This window comes from Periplaneta americana, chromosome 10, assembly GCF_040183065.1.
Source record: "Periplaneta americana isolate PAMFEO1 chromosome 10, P.americana_PAMFEO1_priV1, whole genome shotgun sequence".
In the NCBI taxonomy this organism is placed as follows: Eukaryota; Metazoa; Arthropoda; class Insecta; order Blattodea; family Blattidae; genus Periplaneta; species Periplaneta americana.
This window is the reverse complement of record NC_091126.1, coordinates 31,153,462-31,171,341: the sequence shown is the minus strand read 5'-3', so window position 1 is coordinate 31,171,341 and position 17,880 is coordinate 31,153,462. Positions and strand designations below refer to the sequence as shown.

The 17,880-nt window shown below is 33.8% G+C and overlaps 1 protein-coding gene across 3 annotated transcripts in view; it reads left to right on the top strand.

The window, feature by feature from the left end:
* Ptp69D (Protein tyrosine phosphatase 69D) overlaps window positions 1–17,880 on the top strand; it is a 194,057-nt gene that overhangs the window by 30,132 nt on the left and 146,045 nt on the right. For all 3 annotated transcript variants that reach the window (XM_069837085.1, XM_069837082.1, XM_069837083.1), the window contains exons 6-10: window positions 2,626–2,735; window positions 7,821–8,004; window positions 8,240–8,457; window positions 10,786–10,861; window positions 14,945–15,066. In XM_069837085.1, coding sequence (XP_069693186.1) covers window positions 2,626–2,735; window positions 7,821–8,004; window positions 8,240–8,457; window positions 10,786–10,861; window positions 14,945–15,066 — 710 coding nt within the window. The remainder of the gene's footprint in view (window positions 1–2,625; window positions 2,736–7,820; window positions 8,005–8,239; window positions 8,458–10,785; window positions 10,862–14,944; window positions 15,067–17,880) is intronic.

Below are 17,880 nucleotides of genomic sequence, written 5' to 3'. Positions count from 1 at the left end.
GATGGTTGTACAACTTGGAACTTTTATGCCTAGGAACCTTTCAACATATCGACTTCGAAATTGAGCCGATATGTTGCTTTGTAGAAAACAGTTGAGCCATAATACATATCTTGTTACATACACAACAAAACAAACACCAACTCCTAATAAATGAACCGTCTTACTAGGCAGTCCCTGGCTTACTGATGCTACCTTGTATGGTTGCGTCATACCTCTCTGCGATATCTACACACAGCAATAAGATCCATGTTCGATGATAGCATTAACACACACTGGTTTGCACTTCAGTGGCTCAATTTGTATTTTCCTGAGTATAAATTCGCATCTGCTGATACTAGATTGATGTGTTGTAGTTCATTAAAGAATTCGACCATTTAAATTGGCGCCAAGATTTCGGACAGTGCTCTCTTGCTTAACTTCGTTCTTACTCTGTTTAATTGTGTACAGCGAAGTTTTATTTATCGTCGTTGTGGTCGTCCTCTGCAGTATTGTGATTGCAGATAGCCTATTTTTCATAGCTCCTGGTGAACTTTTTCGAACATTTATAGGACTGGAGTTCATACTATGGACAAGAATATTCTGTGTGATCCACTTCATGTGCATTGTCATCCACTATCCTGTACACAAAATGCATTTCTCTAAGCTGTGTGAAAGTGTATGCTTCATTTGATGGGTAGAAATTAACGAACCCCGGTAATGAAATGGCAGGAAGTTAGTAGATTTTTGTCCTTCTGTTCGGAAAAAAAGAAAAAGGCTTAAGGATTCATTATTTGTAGAATTAAATAGTATAAACACTCCAAAGTTAAACAGCGAAATCTTGGTGCTAAATTTAAATGTTTGGATTTGTTAACTTCTATAGCATATAAATTTGGTATCAGTGGAGATGGTTTTCTATTCAAGAAATTTATTAATCAATCCTTTCTGTGTGTTCCCAAAGTTCGGTCTTTTCTGACGATGTAGTACATAAGCTGTATAATCTTAGATAAAAAGACTGACCAGCTGCCATGCGCTAAATCCTCTTTGGAAAACTTTGGTTGATTCCTTAAGAGCTTAGGCTTACACGTGAACGAATTTCTTATGGAGGGCTCCTCTTTGTTTTTCCTTTGTTTTGTTCGTTGCTTTGTCTGTTTATAGATGAAGTGTTATAACTTATTTATAACAAAGATATAATCAAGGAGTAAATTATGTGTGAAATAAACATCCTTACCCTAGTTGTGTGAACCAGGTGCTACCCGAAGTGTACTTAGACAAATTCACGTTACAGGAGATTGGTAATTTTTTGTATCTAAGGGTCGAATTCATAGTCGTCACTTAAGTAATGAGCGTTTCCTTAGCACTTATTTCAGATCGTGTTGCAGAGACGCTACTCATACATATGCCCTGAGCATTCCCTTGACATCGAAAGAAATATGGCAACATGGCTAGACGTGAGTGCTTTCCTACATTCAATTGTTTTCCAGCGCCTTCAAATTGTTAAATCGGCATTATTGTCATACACAAATGCAAAAGTAAATATTATAGAGCTAAAAATTATACAAGATGTCCAGAAAGCATTTTACAGAAAAGAAAGAAGTGAGCTAAGATAACTAGTTATGAAATATGGAGATATCGTCGAAAGTAAAAAAAATTGATAATTGTTCTCTGCAAAAAAAGAAATTGACATGGGATAAAATTTCAGTTGAGTTTAATGCAAACTCCGGAAATATTCCTGTAAGTAAATAATTTTAATTTATTTTTCAGTTATTTTATGGTATACAAAGTGGAAGTGGTATAATTACGCAAATTTTAACAGCTTATTCCTTGGGTAGAATACAAACAAAAATGCAAAAGACACTTCATTGGAACGTAAATACTTTACGAAAAGAAATGCCACTTAAAGCTGCCTGAAATGCTGCTGTATCATAAAATCTCAAAGCAACCAGTACTTTCAGCAGTGGCGAAATCGGTAGGCCTCATGGTTGTATTGTGAATTGAAATGAGAGACACCAGAATATCCACAACACTGTTCTTGTCGAAACGGTATCTCCTCTTAAACTGTTGATCATTATACATCTCTAAAGGATTTTCCATATCTCTGATATATCTTTTGCTTGCCGAAACTCATTTTCATTTTAATTACAGAACTCAATAAATTAAATTAAATAATAATCATCATCTATTGTATACCGAATCAGCTGATTACAATGTATATGAGGAAACACTTGAGTAAACTGACAAGCTACCTTATTTGAATAAGTGTTCACTTCAGTGGGATTTACGAATTGGAAATTATTATAAGCAACTGCTTAAGTGTTTCCTTACGATAAGTATTGACTATGAATTCGGCCCTAAGAGTGCACATTCACTTCCTCGAAGAGTCATGTCTACCTGCATTATTATTTCAGTGTTTTCTCTAATATTTTACTTCTTTTTTGTAACATTTATGCTGAAAAGTGTTTGACAGTGCTCACTTGCAATATCAGATATATACAGCTCTAAACATGTATATTTTTTGAGACAGAGAGGATTAAATTTATAAAGAAATTAACAATAGTTACATTATTTCATTCATTTAATTAAGAATGTTTTTTCTTGAACAAAATAGAAATCCAATTTATTACTAATTACTGATTTTCTTTTTCATAGATATGCCTCTCGTGAAAATAGACTTCGTCAAAGCAGTGGGGAGAACTCGAATCTTCTTGAATTGGACAGTGAGTGACGGAAATGAGCCAGTGCTACAGTATTATATACAGGTAAATATATTCTGTTAGCTTTAACATACAGGTGTTGCAATGTTCTGTACAAATTGTTCTGTTTTCCTTTTTATTGAATTTTTTGTTTTCCATCTCTTCATCATTTGTTGCGCATCTTAATAACATTACACACAATACATCTCATTAGAGTACTCTTTGATCCATGGTCTCCTCATGGAGCACAACATGTAATCTGTCACTACTTTATATGGTTTCAAAAGGTGGTACATTAATGTTGGGTTAGTTCGTGATTCTGCTGTGTTATGTGTGTGAATCATCCCATCTGTGTCATATAATACCTATCCACTCGTGCACATACTGTAAACTAGTACTGGTTGCATGGCAATGTGATGAGCAGACCATCCTGTCTCATTCTTTCCTATTTTATGAGTCCATTTGATGACAATGCCATAGTATACTGTGTACTAATATCTGTTCTATATTGCAATTAGTCATGTCCCTAGTGCGATATGGCAAAGAATACCCTCTGCATGACTTGTTACAGTGACGTTTGCATTACTTTTTTAATCATAAACAGCTTAGGACAGAAAAACTTACCGTTCGAACAAATTCTATCTTCTACTCAGATTAGTTCGGCTAGACAAGCATGATCACACTAGTAATCTGCTTCGTACCTTACCTCTAATGAGAAGCGGTTTTACGTACATATGTACTCATGACAGCAATTTTCCATCTCTTGTCATTGTGTTAGTAGTTAGGTGACCGATGTGATAGTATAAAACAAACGCGTGAAGTGTTTGAGTCTTAGTATTTCCTTCATTTAGTTTCTTTATTAAAAGAAACGAAAAGTATGATGCTGTTTTAATTAGTTTATAATATATTGCGAGAATGATTGTTATTATTATTATTATTATTATTATTATTATTATTATTATTATTATTATTATTATTATTATTATTATTATTATTATTGTTAGTTGTGTATTGTAAATTACTGCACTATACTTACTTATTTACAAATGGCTTTTAGAGAACCCAGGGTTCATTACCACCCTTACATAAACCCGTCTTCGGTCCCTATCTTGAACAAGATTAATCCAGTCCTTAGCATCATATCCCATCTCCCTCAAATCTATTTTAATATCCTGCCCTGCCCATCTCAAACGTCTGGATTTAATGTTCCTAATTATGTTGCACTGTACTACTCCACTCTTTTTATAAATGTATGGTGTCTACTGTTTTCACGAAATTAACAGATAGAAGTACAGAGTGAACCTGCCAGGGCTAGACTCCTAACCACACTCATGGCAGCTGATTTGTATGTAACGATGCTACCATATGCAGAGGATTCATTCCTTGCTTTTGCAGTTAGTATTGCGTAATGATGTACTACTGAATTCACAATTCATGTTCGAAATGACGTCCTTGTGATATCTGGCAGGCTGCACATCCTGAAGACATGTGCAGCAACTTGCTGCATTTTGTTCTCCGAATTGGCTCGAATTTGTGTCATGTAGCAGTTGTTCGTGAAAACATTGTGCATTTTCACTGTCCCAGTAACGATTGTTTTGAGTGTCACGTAACCATGCTTCGTTACTATAAAAAATTAAGGTGGAGTCAAGTAGTCCATCATATACTGACTGTTGGAACCACGTGCAATACCTAAGTTTGCTCCGATAATCGGGTTGCATTAAACTCTGAACTACATGAATTTTGTAAGGTTTTAATTTTAATTGTTTCGTACCTCTTATTACTAAAGAATGAGACACACCTATCTGCTGAGCCACATGGAGGAATGATGTCATAGGACTTCTCTCTAGTCAGTGACCAATCTCATCTAACGTCTTCTCTGTGAGAACACGCTTCACACATGTTCGTTTCTTATCCAATACTGATCCAGTTGTACGAAATTTCTTCACTAAATTGTAAATCAATGCTTTAGAAGGCTCTGGCGAATCGGGGAATGACTGTTTACATAACTAAACACGAAACATACGCGAGCAAGAGGTCGTCTGATCACTGCGATGACGCAGCAGTTACTATGCATACTGCTTTCCGCTGACACCAGTCTAGCCTTGGCTGACTCACTTTGTATTAAATCACCTGCTTTATGGGACAAAACACGACGAAATTAGGACAAAATGTCATGTTTTGCAAGTTACAGTACGTTAATCATACAATATTATTAATTATTATTATTTATTTCAGAAATAAATGACTACATAATAATTAATTTATCGTGAATGAATAAATATAACATAAATAAATAAATGAATAAATGAGTAGTCATTATGATTCGAATCATTACAAGTAATAGCATCTTTGCTATAAGCTACCGCAAAGTCTGTGGCAGCTGCTGCATTAAGTGATACAGTACCTTAAAACAGATAAGAGCAACACATTACTCTAAAATGTTAGACCCGTTTTTCCACAGAAACCCTCACATGTAAACCCCCTGGATATGAAGGTAGCCAAAGTTGGTGATAGACAACTTTTTCAGGACAAGACCAGGGCAAGTTTTTCTGTTCTAAGCTGTACATATTGTCTTCAACAGAATATGTGACAATAAATCGGAATCACGAATGACTATGCGTGTTACAATTTCCATGTGTAGCATTGTATTACTAGGGGCACGATTAATTGGTGACTAAAAAATGGAATATCGGTATAATTTTTTTTTATAATGAGATAAATGTGGTGAAAAAACGATGCCAAGTATGGTTAAATAACGTTTTATTTGCCAGTACCTCAAGGTTTTAGTATTCACTAATTTTTTTTGATACATTTAATTGATATTATAGGCATATTAGAAACACAATTAGGCCTATTTGATCTATTAAGAATATTTTTGAAAACACAATAGAAATAATCATTTTTATAATAAAAACATCTAAAAATAGTTCAGAAAATTTATGACTAATTACAATAAAAAATAAGAAAACTCGTATTCATGCTCAACACTGAACAATAAAATTTGTTGGTAGAAATTTAATTAAATTCTGCTCAGTGTTTTTTTACTTAAAATAGAAATCATTGTCTTCAGATTTTCTGAAAAAACTGTGATTCTGTTATCTGAAAATATAACAGAAAAGGAAAAGAGTCCTCCCTCTATCTAGATTGAAATTGAGATATAAATTGTTTGGAGACATTCGAAATCTATTATCTTGTGATCCTGTAACATTCCCCTAATTACATACAAAAGCAAGTGCTTTCATCTGAATAAGATTTTACTTAAGTGTGAAGTTTGAAATAGAATTAAAAAAAAAATGGTTTTGTTTACTGATTGTAAGATGGGAACGTTCTTAATTATCTCAGCATGAGAGCAGTCAATACTGGGAATTCTTAACTGAGGCAAATGAAACAAAGTTGAAGTGATCAAAAAATTTTATGTTCAGTATCTTTTAATAGCATGTCAGTCAGTTTTGTTGTAAGTTACATGCTACACTTGAAGCTTCGAATTGCTTCATAAAAGTCAGTTCCTCCATGGTTTTCGAAGTACCTTGTTTTAACACTGATCTTTCCACCAACTTATACCCTCCAATGAGCCCATTTACATTGTGTGCAAGGGCATAAGAAGAACCCTCGTGATCATCTCTATAGTTGAAACCCAATGCTCTTGCACAAAATGTGTTAAAACGTAGAAATTCGTTTGAATTTGCTAATATACAAGATATTTCGTGATAAAAATAGATTTCGTGAATAAGACAGGATTTTGTGCTTTATCGCGAACATAAATTACATATTGAGAGTCAGAAACCATTTAAATACCTAATTTAACCATTTACTACACATATTATCACAGTTCAAGTTTTTGTGGTTAACCATAAAATCGTGCCTCTATGTATTACATAAAGAATAGTGGGAGGAAAGATAGGAGTTAAGGCTGGTTCACAATAAACCGGGAACGAGAACCAGAATGAAAACGAGAAGCAGAGAACGTGAATATGAAAATTTTTGATTCACAATAAACCGAGAACGTAGACTACTATGCATATCGATATGTATGTCCATAACAATATGTAAAGTCGATATTACGCATTCTGATGTTATTTGTGTATAATTTACCAATGGCGTTCTCTCATGAGTAGAAGGCAGCCAACATAAACACAGGTTAACCAACTTCGAAATTTCAACTGAAACATTTCATTAGGTACGGTACTATAAATATGCCCATGCATCTTTATTATCACAACCTATTTTAAGTCTACCATAACGTAAAATAATTAGAGAAGAAACATTTGCAATAGAATAAAAATGAACACAAAGTAGTTATTGAATTGAAGCATGAATATATAGTGTGTAATACAATCAATACAGTAATAAAATATGATTCACTTACGATCGGTGTTCAAAGATGCAGCTAATGAAAGCCACATATTCTCCTTCATTTTCTCATCTTTATACGAGTCGCGCCGCTTATCGTAAACGTGAGGATTTTCCTCAACACTCAATATTAGAATCTCATGAAATAAAACTTGCTCCATGATGCACAGCACAGAACAAAATAATGCATAGGTTATGTCACGGTCTTCTTGCTACAAAATATACGACGACAAAATAGCTTTTAGATGGCAATAGAATGAATCTAGTGGGCTGTGATTGGAAACGTGAACGCCAAAGTTGAAACTTGGCCAACCGTCCGTTCCCGATCCCGGGCTCCGGCAAGCTTTTCGTTAATAATTGTGAATGCTGACATTTAAATGTACACATTTTAACATTTTACCTTTTTCGTTTTCGTTCCGATTCTCGTTTCTGGTTTATTGTGAACCAGCTTTTACTGTTAATAGTCTTGGGGATACATGCATGGGCTTTTGATTATTAAACCTGTATATATTTTTTATTAATATACAAATCTGAAAATTCACTGAAAACAAGATGCCTTTATTTTGAAGTGCCCCATTGTTTACTCTTTCACTCTAACTAATCAGTTAATAAATTTATTTATTTACTTATATACTCAGTTACTTATTATTTGCTTTTTTATTTCATTTGTTTGTTTATTTTTTTCACCTACAGAATATAAGAAAATGAAATTTTAATATTTTTTTATTAAAAAATTAGAAACCTATTAAACCCAATCGTGTTTTGCATGATAACCTAATTAAAACCAATCATGTTTTGCAGCATATGAAAAATGGCACAAATACATGGACTTTCTATGCAGAACAAATTGGAGGGGGAAACACAAGCTATGTTATAAGGAACCTAGATAATAGCTCAGAATATGAGATTGGATTAAGTGCCAGGAATGCAATTGGTAAAGGCAACTTGAATATATGGCCAGAATGGGTGAAAACACTCGATAAAGGTAAGATAAATTACCTTGCTCAGTGACAAAACTGGTAGTAATTAAATTACTTACTACAAAAATTTACGTATCATTTTTCTGACTTCTTCACTTCTTACTTGTTTTGAATACAGAAGTAAAAAAGACCCCTTAACTTTGTCAATTCATTATAGGACATTAACCTCATGTATAAATCATAGTAAACTGTATTCTAATAGGGAGTATCATGTGGTAAAACAAAGATTTCCTTCCACAGATCCAGACTTCGTACCCGAAATTTCTGTAAAAGGCGTAACTTTAAATTCTATAACAATTGGATGGTCTCAGCCACCAGAAGAAATGCGTGATCACGTACATTATTACATGTTGATTATCCAGAACAACAACACAATTAGTGAAGCTTTCTATCCAGGAGAATCTATGAATCTTTTTCTTTCCACTGATCTTCAGTCAGCCACAACATATCACTTTAAGGTAAGTTTCATGTTCAAACCTATAAGAATTACCCCATTATGTAAAGCTAAGTTTTAATCTTTTATTAAAAACTCTTGATATGTGTACACTTTTGGAAACAAAAAATTACCGATGACATTAGGTTCTCATTATTATTATTATTATTATTAGTATTATTATTATTATTATTATTATTATTATTATTATTATTGTACACTTTTTGCATGTACACACTTAAAAATGAGGATTGATAGCTCCATGGCTTTTAATAGTATATTACAATACAAGGTTGGGAAGTGCTTTTTACAAAATCGAGGAAAAGTTAAAAAAACGAGCAGAGCAAGTTTTTCAATTTCCGAAATTTTGTAATTCTCTTCAAAAACGTGTACTGTACAACATATTTGCACGATCATGTTTTTAAAATTGCAAATACAATTAATTTTGCATTGAAAATTTAGAGCAATATTATTCCAAAGCCTTCGCAAAACTGCACTGTAATGGTAACCGAGCAACAATAAGTGCACTGTAGGTCTATTTCAGTATAGTTTTATGTTATGAAGAATGGTTTCCCTAGCAACAAGTTTCTGTGTGGGAATTCTAACTTTCAAGGCTTAACAACAATAACTGTAAATACAACAAAAAACACAATCGTGCAAAAAGGTATAATACAACAAATGTATAAATTCCCTGTAGCTTTAGGATTTCTGGAATACTTTACATACTGGAGTGTTGTACTCGGTGTTGCAGTCCAGAAGATGTGTTTTTAGTTCATATGACCATAGGTTTAAATAATCTTTACTGAAATTTTATAATTGTAAGAAGACATGTATTTATCTTATCTTTGGGAATTCCTTAAATACACAACTCAAAAAAATTATTTGTGTCAACTATTATTATTCATCCTGGATGCATAATTCTTGCTGTAGACATAATCAGAACAATGTGTTTTTCAAAATGAGCATTCTGAAAGATATAGTGCAGAGACGAAAAGCTGCTTCATATCATAGTAGCTCAATGGATGTTTTGTAAGCCATGTTTGCTGCCAAACACTAGCGTGCTGATCTTCCATCCAGACAGCTTGGGTTCGATCCCCAGCCTAGTCGTGATGGAACTTGTTTGATTCTGTCAGAGCTAAGACAGGATACCTCACCTGTCAGCATCAGATTGACGAATGTCACTTAGGCTGCATGTCAGATTTTGACACCCATTGCGTAATATAGTGTAAAATGGACTAAAAGTGTCTAGGTGCATGGATTTGTCCTGGGCCTTGTCCCCAAAAAGCCAAGCCAAGCAAGGTATATAATTGAGGACCTAACATTCTAAATGTTCTAAGTGCCAAAAACAACTTTCACAATTTCGTCAAAACATTCAGAAATATTAAAACTTTTCGGCATTAAATGCATTCCACCTATTGCAAATCGTGAAAATTTTTCTTCCCATACCACTAGCAGGAATGGTTTAGTGCAGCAGTCCTCAACCTTTTTCAGTGACATATCACTATTTTTTATTTATGACATTAGCTATACCATTAACCAAATTTATAATGGCAAATCAGGTGTCGCTCTTGGGTCATAATAAATGATTCTATGCTTCAGTACCAGTAATTGATTGCTTTATTTAGGCGTGTTTAATTAAAAAGGAGTTACTATTTAAATTTATTTAATGGAGTGTTGCATAAAATATACAGAAAACAGCTACATATGTTTATATTTTATGATAATTTCTATTATTATTTCACACTTTAAATACCAACAGTGGTACAATACCATAGGTTGAGAACCGCTAGTTTAGAGTATACAATTTCATATTTTGCCTGTTACTAGTTGTAGTACTTCTTCATGTGCATATATCCTGTAGCATATATTTTTTTTATAATTAGAAGATAATGAAATATTAATGATATTCTGCACAGATTGTATTTAATAAAATGATTGTCTTTGGTGACAGTCTTTATTGATTCAGTTACTTTTCAAATGTTTCTTTGATTAACAGTGAAGTGAAGTTGTTTTTGACATTTTTTCATTGCCTTCAATAATGTATGTTAAGAATTTATTGACAGAAATATCAGATTGATGTTTTAAAATTTGATATATTAACTCCGATTCCTTTCGAATCTTCCATTATACATTTCATTTACTTTAATTTTATACTCACAGCACATTTCGTAAAAGTTAAATATTGTATTTTATTTATAAATTATTGTCAGTAAAGATTGTTTATATGCTTGTGGCATGCAGAATTTGGTTATAGTCTCAGATAAAAGTGTATTGGCATTTTCTTTTACACTTGTCTTTTCCTGGGAAAGATGAAGTGGAATTTTGCGTAAGGGAGTTGTATCACTGATTTTAGGTGTCTGCATGCAGTTACTATACACAACAGTGTGGAAATTGGTCCAAAGAAGCAAATGGAACGACAATGGATGGACGTAAGTATAAGCGCAATATTCATGATACACAAGGAATGCAGAGTCATTGTTTAATTGGAGCAGCCTTTAATAGAGTGTTTGAAATATAAATTGTAATCATTTTAGTGCACAAGTAGAGTATGACTCACACAAATATCAAAACTCGTTTTCGATAGTTACAGTTTTGAAAATCTGGACATTATATTTTTCCAGACACACTACAAAATTGTAATTTTTTTTTTCCTTTGCTCAGAGAATAAGAGAAAATATTCAGATATTGTAAAACTTTAATATTGAGAATTCGAAGAAAATTAATGCATTCACCATCTGTGAGTCAGAAAAAGTGGCTTTTGACATGCTGTTCTTGTGAATGGATGTTTTGTGTACAGAATGTGTGCTTGATGAATCCTCCTTTATTTATAATAATAAATATAATAATAATAATAATAATAATAATAATAATAATAATAATAATAATAATAATAATAATAATAATAATAATGGCTTTATTTAACCTGACAGAGTTAAGGCCGTAAGGCCTTCTCTTACACTCAACCAGGATTAAAACTTGCTTACATAGTTGAACATAATACTGGATCGGAATTAAGTAATTACATACTGATACAATTTAGGTACATAATGAGATCAAAAGAGATAGTTACATAAAAATTTAACTCATAAAATAAAAATAAACATAGTGGAATACATATTAATGTTGTTAGAATCAAATACGAGTCACATAAAAACAGAAGCCGATAATTCAATAAAAAAAAATGTACACAGTGAAAATAAAAATATACACATTAGTATACATATTAGTATTAGATTACAATTAAGTAGGATTTACATAATTAAACCAGAAACCGATAATTGAATAAAATGTACACAAAAAATAGATTAATAATAAAAAAACAACACAGTGGGATACATATTGGCGTTAAGTGATAAATAAACACGATTTAGATAATGAAAATAAGAAACAAAAAAAAAAAGTAAAAATAAATACAGTGGAACACATTCCATTAAATATTTGCAACGCGTTACGTCTGGCAACTCATCATAAGATATTTTCCCAGTTTACATTTAAAGGAAATTAAAGTTCGGCAGCCCTTGACTTCAGGCGGCAGAGAATTCCAGTGACGAGAAGTAGCAACAGTGAAAGACGAAGAATAAAGAGATGATGTGTGGAGTGGTATTTCTAGCGTGTTATCATATTGTGACCGAGCATTTAAGTTATTGCATGTTCATTAAGATAAAGCTGTTGAAATTAGATGGTATTTCATTTTTTATTCATTTTCATAACTGTAGAAGTGCAGGAAGAGAAATTGCTACAATAGACTCACTGGATATTGCAGTCAAAATATGAACAAGTGAATATTCTGAAATATCTTTAATTTATTAACCAGTGTATTTCACAAGAGATGGAATATACATGCTGTATTTGCTCGAGTAATTTTCACCCCTGCAAATTTTATGTACCCTAATTTTTTTAAGATTATTTTGGATTTTGTTTTTGCTCTGCAAATTTTATGCACCAACATTATGTATGGTATGAATTTTGCTGTCCACAAGTATTGATTTTACTCCTTTTAGTAGGTAGTTGGGCAGTTGGCATCACAACATAAAGTTGTATCAAGAAGATATCGATCAACTATCAGTTTACTATCTAATGTGATATCGTTAATTGAAGACCTCCCAGGAATAAGGGTGTAATCAACAAATCTATAATACACATTTCAAGAGAGAGGAAATTAATTTCAGAGACATATATTGTTAGGCCTTTATGTACTAGTAGAACTATTTGACTAATCAAGGATACAAGTTTATTAATTTATTGTTATAAATAAATGCTTCAGAATTACTTTTTCCACCTAAGTCATATAATTCATGAATTTGATGTTACACTCTTATTCCGAGAAGGTCCTCAATTATAGACTGTTGAATAGATTATAGTTATATACACTATGTTAATAAGAATTTCAATTATTGCTAATTGAAAGTTATGAAAACTGTTATTGTTACAAAATTGAAATTAAAATATTAACACAACTTACTGTATTCTCAGTTATACTAAAATAAAATCTAGATCAAGCCCTCCTCATCTATGTATATCAAACATGATTGTGTATTACCACATCACTATTGATAACAAGTGTATACTAACTGACAGAGAACAGCATTTCTTTCCGTCTTAATTGAGCCACAGCTTCCTTTCTTCCTTGCCATAAGCACCAATTGAAAGGAATGTTCAAGTGATCTTTATTATTTCTAGTCTGTTTGAGGGCTTTGCAGCTTTGTTCACAGGCTAACTTTTGTTGTAAGTAAGCCTTTATTTTACAAGGTTTCTATGTACAAAATATCAATGGAAAATTGTGCTTTAAAGGTTCTTAAGATACGTTCACACGTCGCTACTTTTGCAGCGCTGCAGTACAAAAAACTGCGCAACTCTCATATTGTGACGTGTGAACAACGGTGAAACCTGAAAAGTAGTGGTTGCCGAACCTGCTGCCTGTTACTTTTTCATATTGCGCGCAGCTTAAAAGTAGCGACGTGTGAACAGGATTCTCAGAGTTGCAGCCGCAGCATTTTTTATATCGGTTTTGTTGAAACTTTTGCAGTGGTTGCGACCAGTGTTGCCACCCAAATGTGCCAATGATACTTTTATTGTTTGGATATATTTTAATGTTAGATGTAATGAAAATAAATTATTTGTAACAGTTACTAAATGTACAACACAGTCAGAGTAAATTTGCTGATGATATAATTCATTTTTTTAATTTTCTGTAATGTAGTTTCAAACAGGAGGGTTGCCAACTTTGATTACGTGAATATGCTGTTGGTTATCATTTAAGTATATAGGCATTTTTTAATATAAAAGCCAATTTCTGAATACTAGTTAGGACAGAAAAGCAAATAATAGATAAGTAAGTTATCGCATGAGTTTCATAATTCAAAACCCTAACGCGAACATAACCACAAAATATATATTGAAAAGTCAACACAGAGATGGGAAGCTGCAGCTAGACTGTGGCTGCAAAAGTAGCGTCTTGTGTGTGAACAGACTCACAACTTTCAGTTGCAACTTTTGCAGCACTTGGGTTGCGCAGCATGAAAAGTAGCATGCAGCACGCTACTTTTGACTTACGTGTGAACACGACACGCAACTTTTGCAGCTGCAGTACAAAAGTTGCGCAGCAAAAGTAGCGACGTGTGACCGTACCTTTATAGTTCCCTTGTCAGTACCGGTTGTCTTGTGTGATGGGAGTCTTAATATCCCATCAGCCTAAGAGTCTTTCGAGGAATGTCATGGGATAGTAAACAACTACTATATTTATATTGCTAACGCACCATTAGTTGAATGGCTAGAGATTCAGCTTTCTATGATGGTAACCTGGGTTCGAATCCCAATGGGCTCAAGTGATATTTGTGGTGGACAAAGATGTTGTTTCATTGTAGGTTTTCGCAGGGGCTTCCATTTTCCCTATTGACATTCCACCATTGTTTCATTTTTTAATCACCAACATGCAGTGAATATAGATCGCTTCCTATGATGAACCATGGGCAATGCTATGATGGCAAAGAGCTCTACAGTTATAGCATGCCATTCCTAAAGGGTAACTGAAGCAAAATCAAGCAGCTTCCTGTCATTGGGGTGAGGGGGGGGAGGAGGAGATTTAAGAACAAAATAATATGTTTTTCTCTGCCTTGTATTGATTTCAACATTTTGAAAGATAAAACTGGCAAATTTTCTCTTGAAATTCTTTCATAGTACATATTACATTCTATCAAATACTTTATTATTATTTTTAATTGTATATATGTGTATAAATGTAACTTGGAATTGTTTCTGCATCATTCGTACTTTCTTTTTTTTTGTGTAATAAGCTAATTTGTCATATGATGATTGTATTATTTAAATAAACATTGGAATTAGTGTAAGAGTTGCCAAAATTGCATTCGTCCAAATAATTGCTATCCACTAATGGGAATAATGTAACTGCTAGTATTATAAGGATCTCATGAATTGGAAATGGTAAAACAAAGACATACGTGATTATAATTGGGAGATTTGTATTAAGTATCTATGTTTTTTTTTTTTTCTAGAATCAGGCCCACCCGAGAATGTGAGTTTGGTGTGCCGCTTTGATAACATTAGTCATGCAAGCTTCGTATATGTGACTTGGACCCCACCTTTACAACCTAATGGCCAGATAATGCACTACAATGTAAGTGTGGATTACTTATTATTTATGAATTTATTAACCCCTTCTTAAGTCCTTAATGTTTTCTGATATTGCTTTTCTTGTGAAAGTACGTATGGTAACATTAATATTATCCACAAAGTGAAAGTAAGAAATGTGTTAAATTGGTTTCTTTAATTATTTGTTAATGCTCTTGATTTTGATTTGTCAGTGTATGATATCCAGATCATATATCAAATAATTACTGTGTACATGCACACATACACAGTGTGCAGAAAAGTGCATCAAAATAACGTATACTGACAAAGGAACTGTTGATGAGCTCACCATGTCACACATAGATTTCCACAGCAGATAAAAAAAGTAGTTTTTCATATTAACTGCAAGGTTCCAAAATTGAACTTTCAATGAACTGTTATCAAAAAATTGAGTAGGAGATCATCGTAACTACATGGTGTTCATTCACAAGCAAACATTCTCATGAGGGCAGATTAAAAAGTTAATTTTTTTCCACTATGTTAATACGTCAAAACAGTGTTTATACAAATTTTGGCCACTTGAGCGCAATTACGAGGGTCCTCCAGGAAGTAAGTTTACCTGTGGCAGTTTACAGAAAGAAAACACAATTCCATTGAAAGATTTTTTTTTTTTTTGGAACAGATACAGCAATTATTAAGCTATTTTTTAACTTATTCACCACCATAATTGTGACATTTGTCATACTGTGGGATCAACTTTAGTATCCCTGTATCGTAGAAGTCTGCTGTCTGGAATTGGAACCAACGTGTGACAGCCATCTGCACCTCTCTGATGATCCCACATTGTGAGAAATGTCTCAGTTCTTGTGCAGAATATGTTGAAAAATAGCTCAACAATTGCTGCATAATCTTTCCATGAAAATGTGTTTTATTTCTATAAATGGTCCCAGGGAAATTTACTTTCTGGGGAGCTCTCGTAATTGCACTCAAGTGGCCAGAATTTGTATAAGTACTTGTTTTGACATTATTAACATGATGGAAAAAAAAAAAAACTCCCTTATCTGCCTCATGAGAATGTTTGCTTGTCAACTGATAAAGTGCATTGAGGTCGCGTTACCGGGTAGCAGTCCATGGATTAGTAACACACGTGCCTTTGTTTCGTATTACACCATTCCAAGTAAGTTTCCACATCTTCACAGTTATTATGGGTGACTATTTTTTTCTTTCTGCTGTGAAATTCTAAGTATACCCAATTTGAGGTAAGGTTTCGCCATGAGCTCATAAACAGTTCCTTTGTCAACGATTTTCTGTTACACGTCTTTCTCGGAAGAGCATGCGATTGTAAAAGTGAAACAAAATAATTTTCGTTAAATATTATTTAATTTGCTGCCACAGCAGTCCAGTGGCTAGAGCACTGGACTCGTAATCCTGTAGACCCGAGTTCGATCCCCCGCGTACCCCTGTTTTGTAATTTGTGTTGGGCAAGCTCCTTTGATCCAGGCAACATACAAGTTTTCCCCAAGAGCTCCGGTTCCCTTGTGGCATCCAAAGAACTCTCCAGCATCATCTCATTCCAGGTGTAGCATAGACTAGCCTCCTATGTCACACCCCAGGCAACGATATGTCGGTAAATTGGTCTACACACCTGGCTTCACATATGTTAATGACGAACAGTCAAGCACACAACATTAAACAAAAATCATTATTTAATTTTTTAATTATGTTGTTAAAAATATAATTTCTAGATTATCATTGTCCTCTGAATAATGGCACTGTTTCCATTAATAATGAGTGAAATTCTCTCTTATTTTACTTATTACTTTCTACCTTTCTTGCAATTTCTGTATGATTCTTTCATTCATCTCCACACCGAGTGACATATCTTTCTCACATTTGTGCATGCGTTAAAATTGCAATGTAAATGTCATACTTACTTACTGGCTTTTAAGGAACCCGGAGGTTCATTGCCGCCCTCACATAACCCCGCCATTGGTCCCTATCCTGAGCAAGATTATAGTATAGAATTCTTTAGTTGGCAGAGAAATTTAGACAGAGAAAGATATATTTCTTACCTCTCACTCAGTCAGTGGCTGACCGGAACTCTGCGGGGGGGATGGTGGCAAGAGACAGATACCCTCCATGAAACTGTTTGTATGTGCAGTGGCGGATTCTTCTACTTCTACTTCCATGTTGTCTTCACCGTCATCGTCGTCACTATCAGAGTCCAAACTTATTATGAAACGATCCACCGTTTTGTCAATCATTCCATCCCTTTCCCAATAAAAATCCTCTTCCTTTTTAACATGTTCACACGCATTTTTCCAATTCTCTGGCGTAACCTTGGACAACGCTTCTTCAAATAATTTTATAACTTCACTGGATTTGAAAGATACATTGTGTTTAGCGACATCATTTTTCACTTGAGCCCAGATGAACTCAATGGCACTAAAATTGTAGTGGTATGGTGGCAGTCGCACTATGGTATGCCGGTGTGGTTCACTTTGAGCTAATGTATCCAGTTCGTACCTTACCATTTTTTCCTTTTTCAATTTTATTATGTCGTACAGTACGATTTTTGTCGCCTTTGGGTCGTACTCTATGTTGTTCTGACGTAACCAAGACTGCATGTCTGATTTAGAAGATGCAGAAGTGGGAGCTGTACAGAATGGTAAGAGGCATTATCCATTGCTATAATGTTGTTTTGTGGAATGTTCGGAAGGAGTTTGTTTTCGAACCAATGTTTGAAATTAACGGCGTTCATTTCCTCATGGGGATCGTTGGTAGATTTGGACTTAAAACTGTGATAGGCTCCTGGTATAAATCCAGAGGAAGAGCCAGCATGCACAATAATAAATCGTCC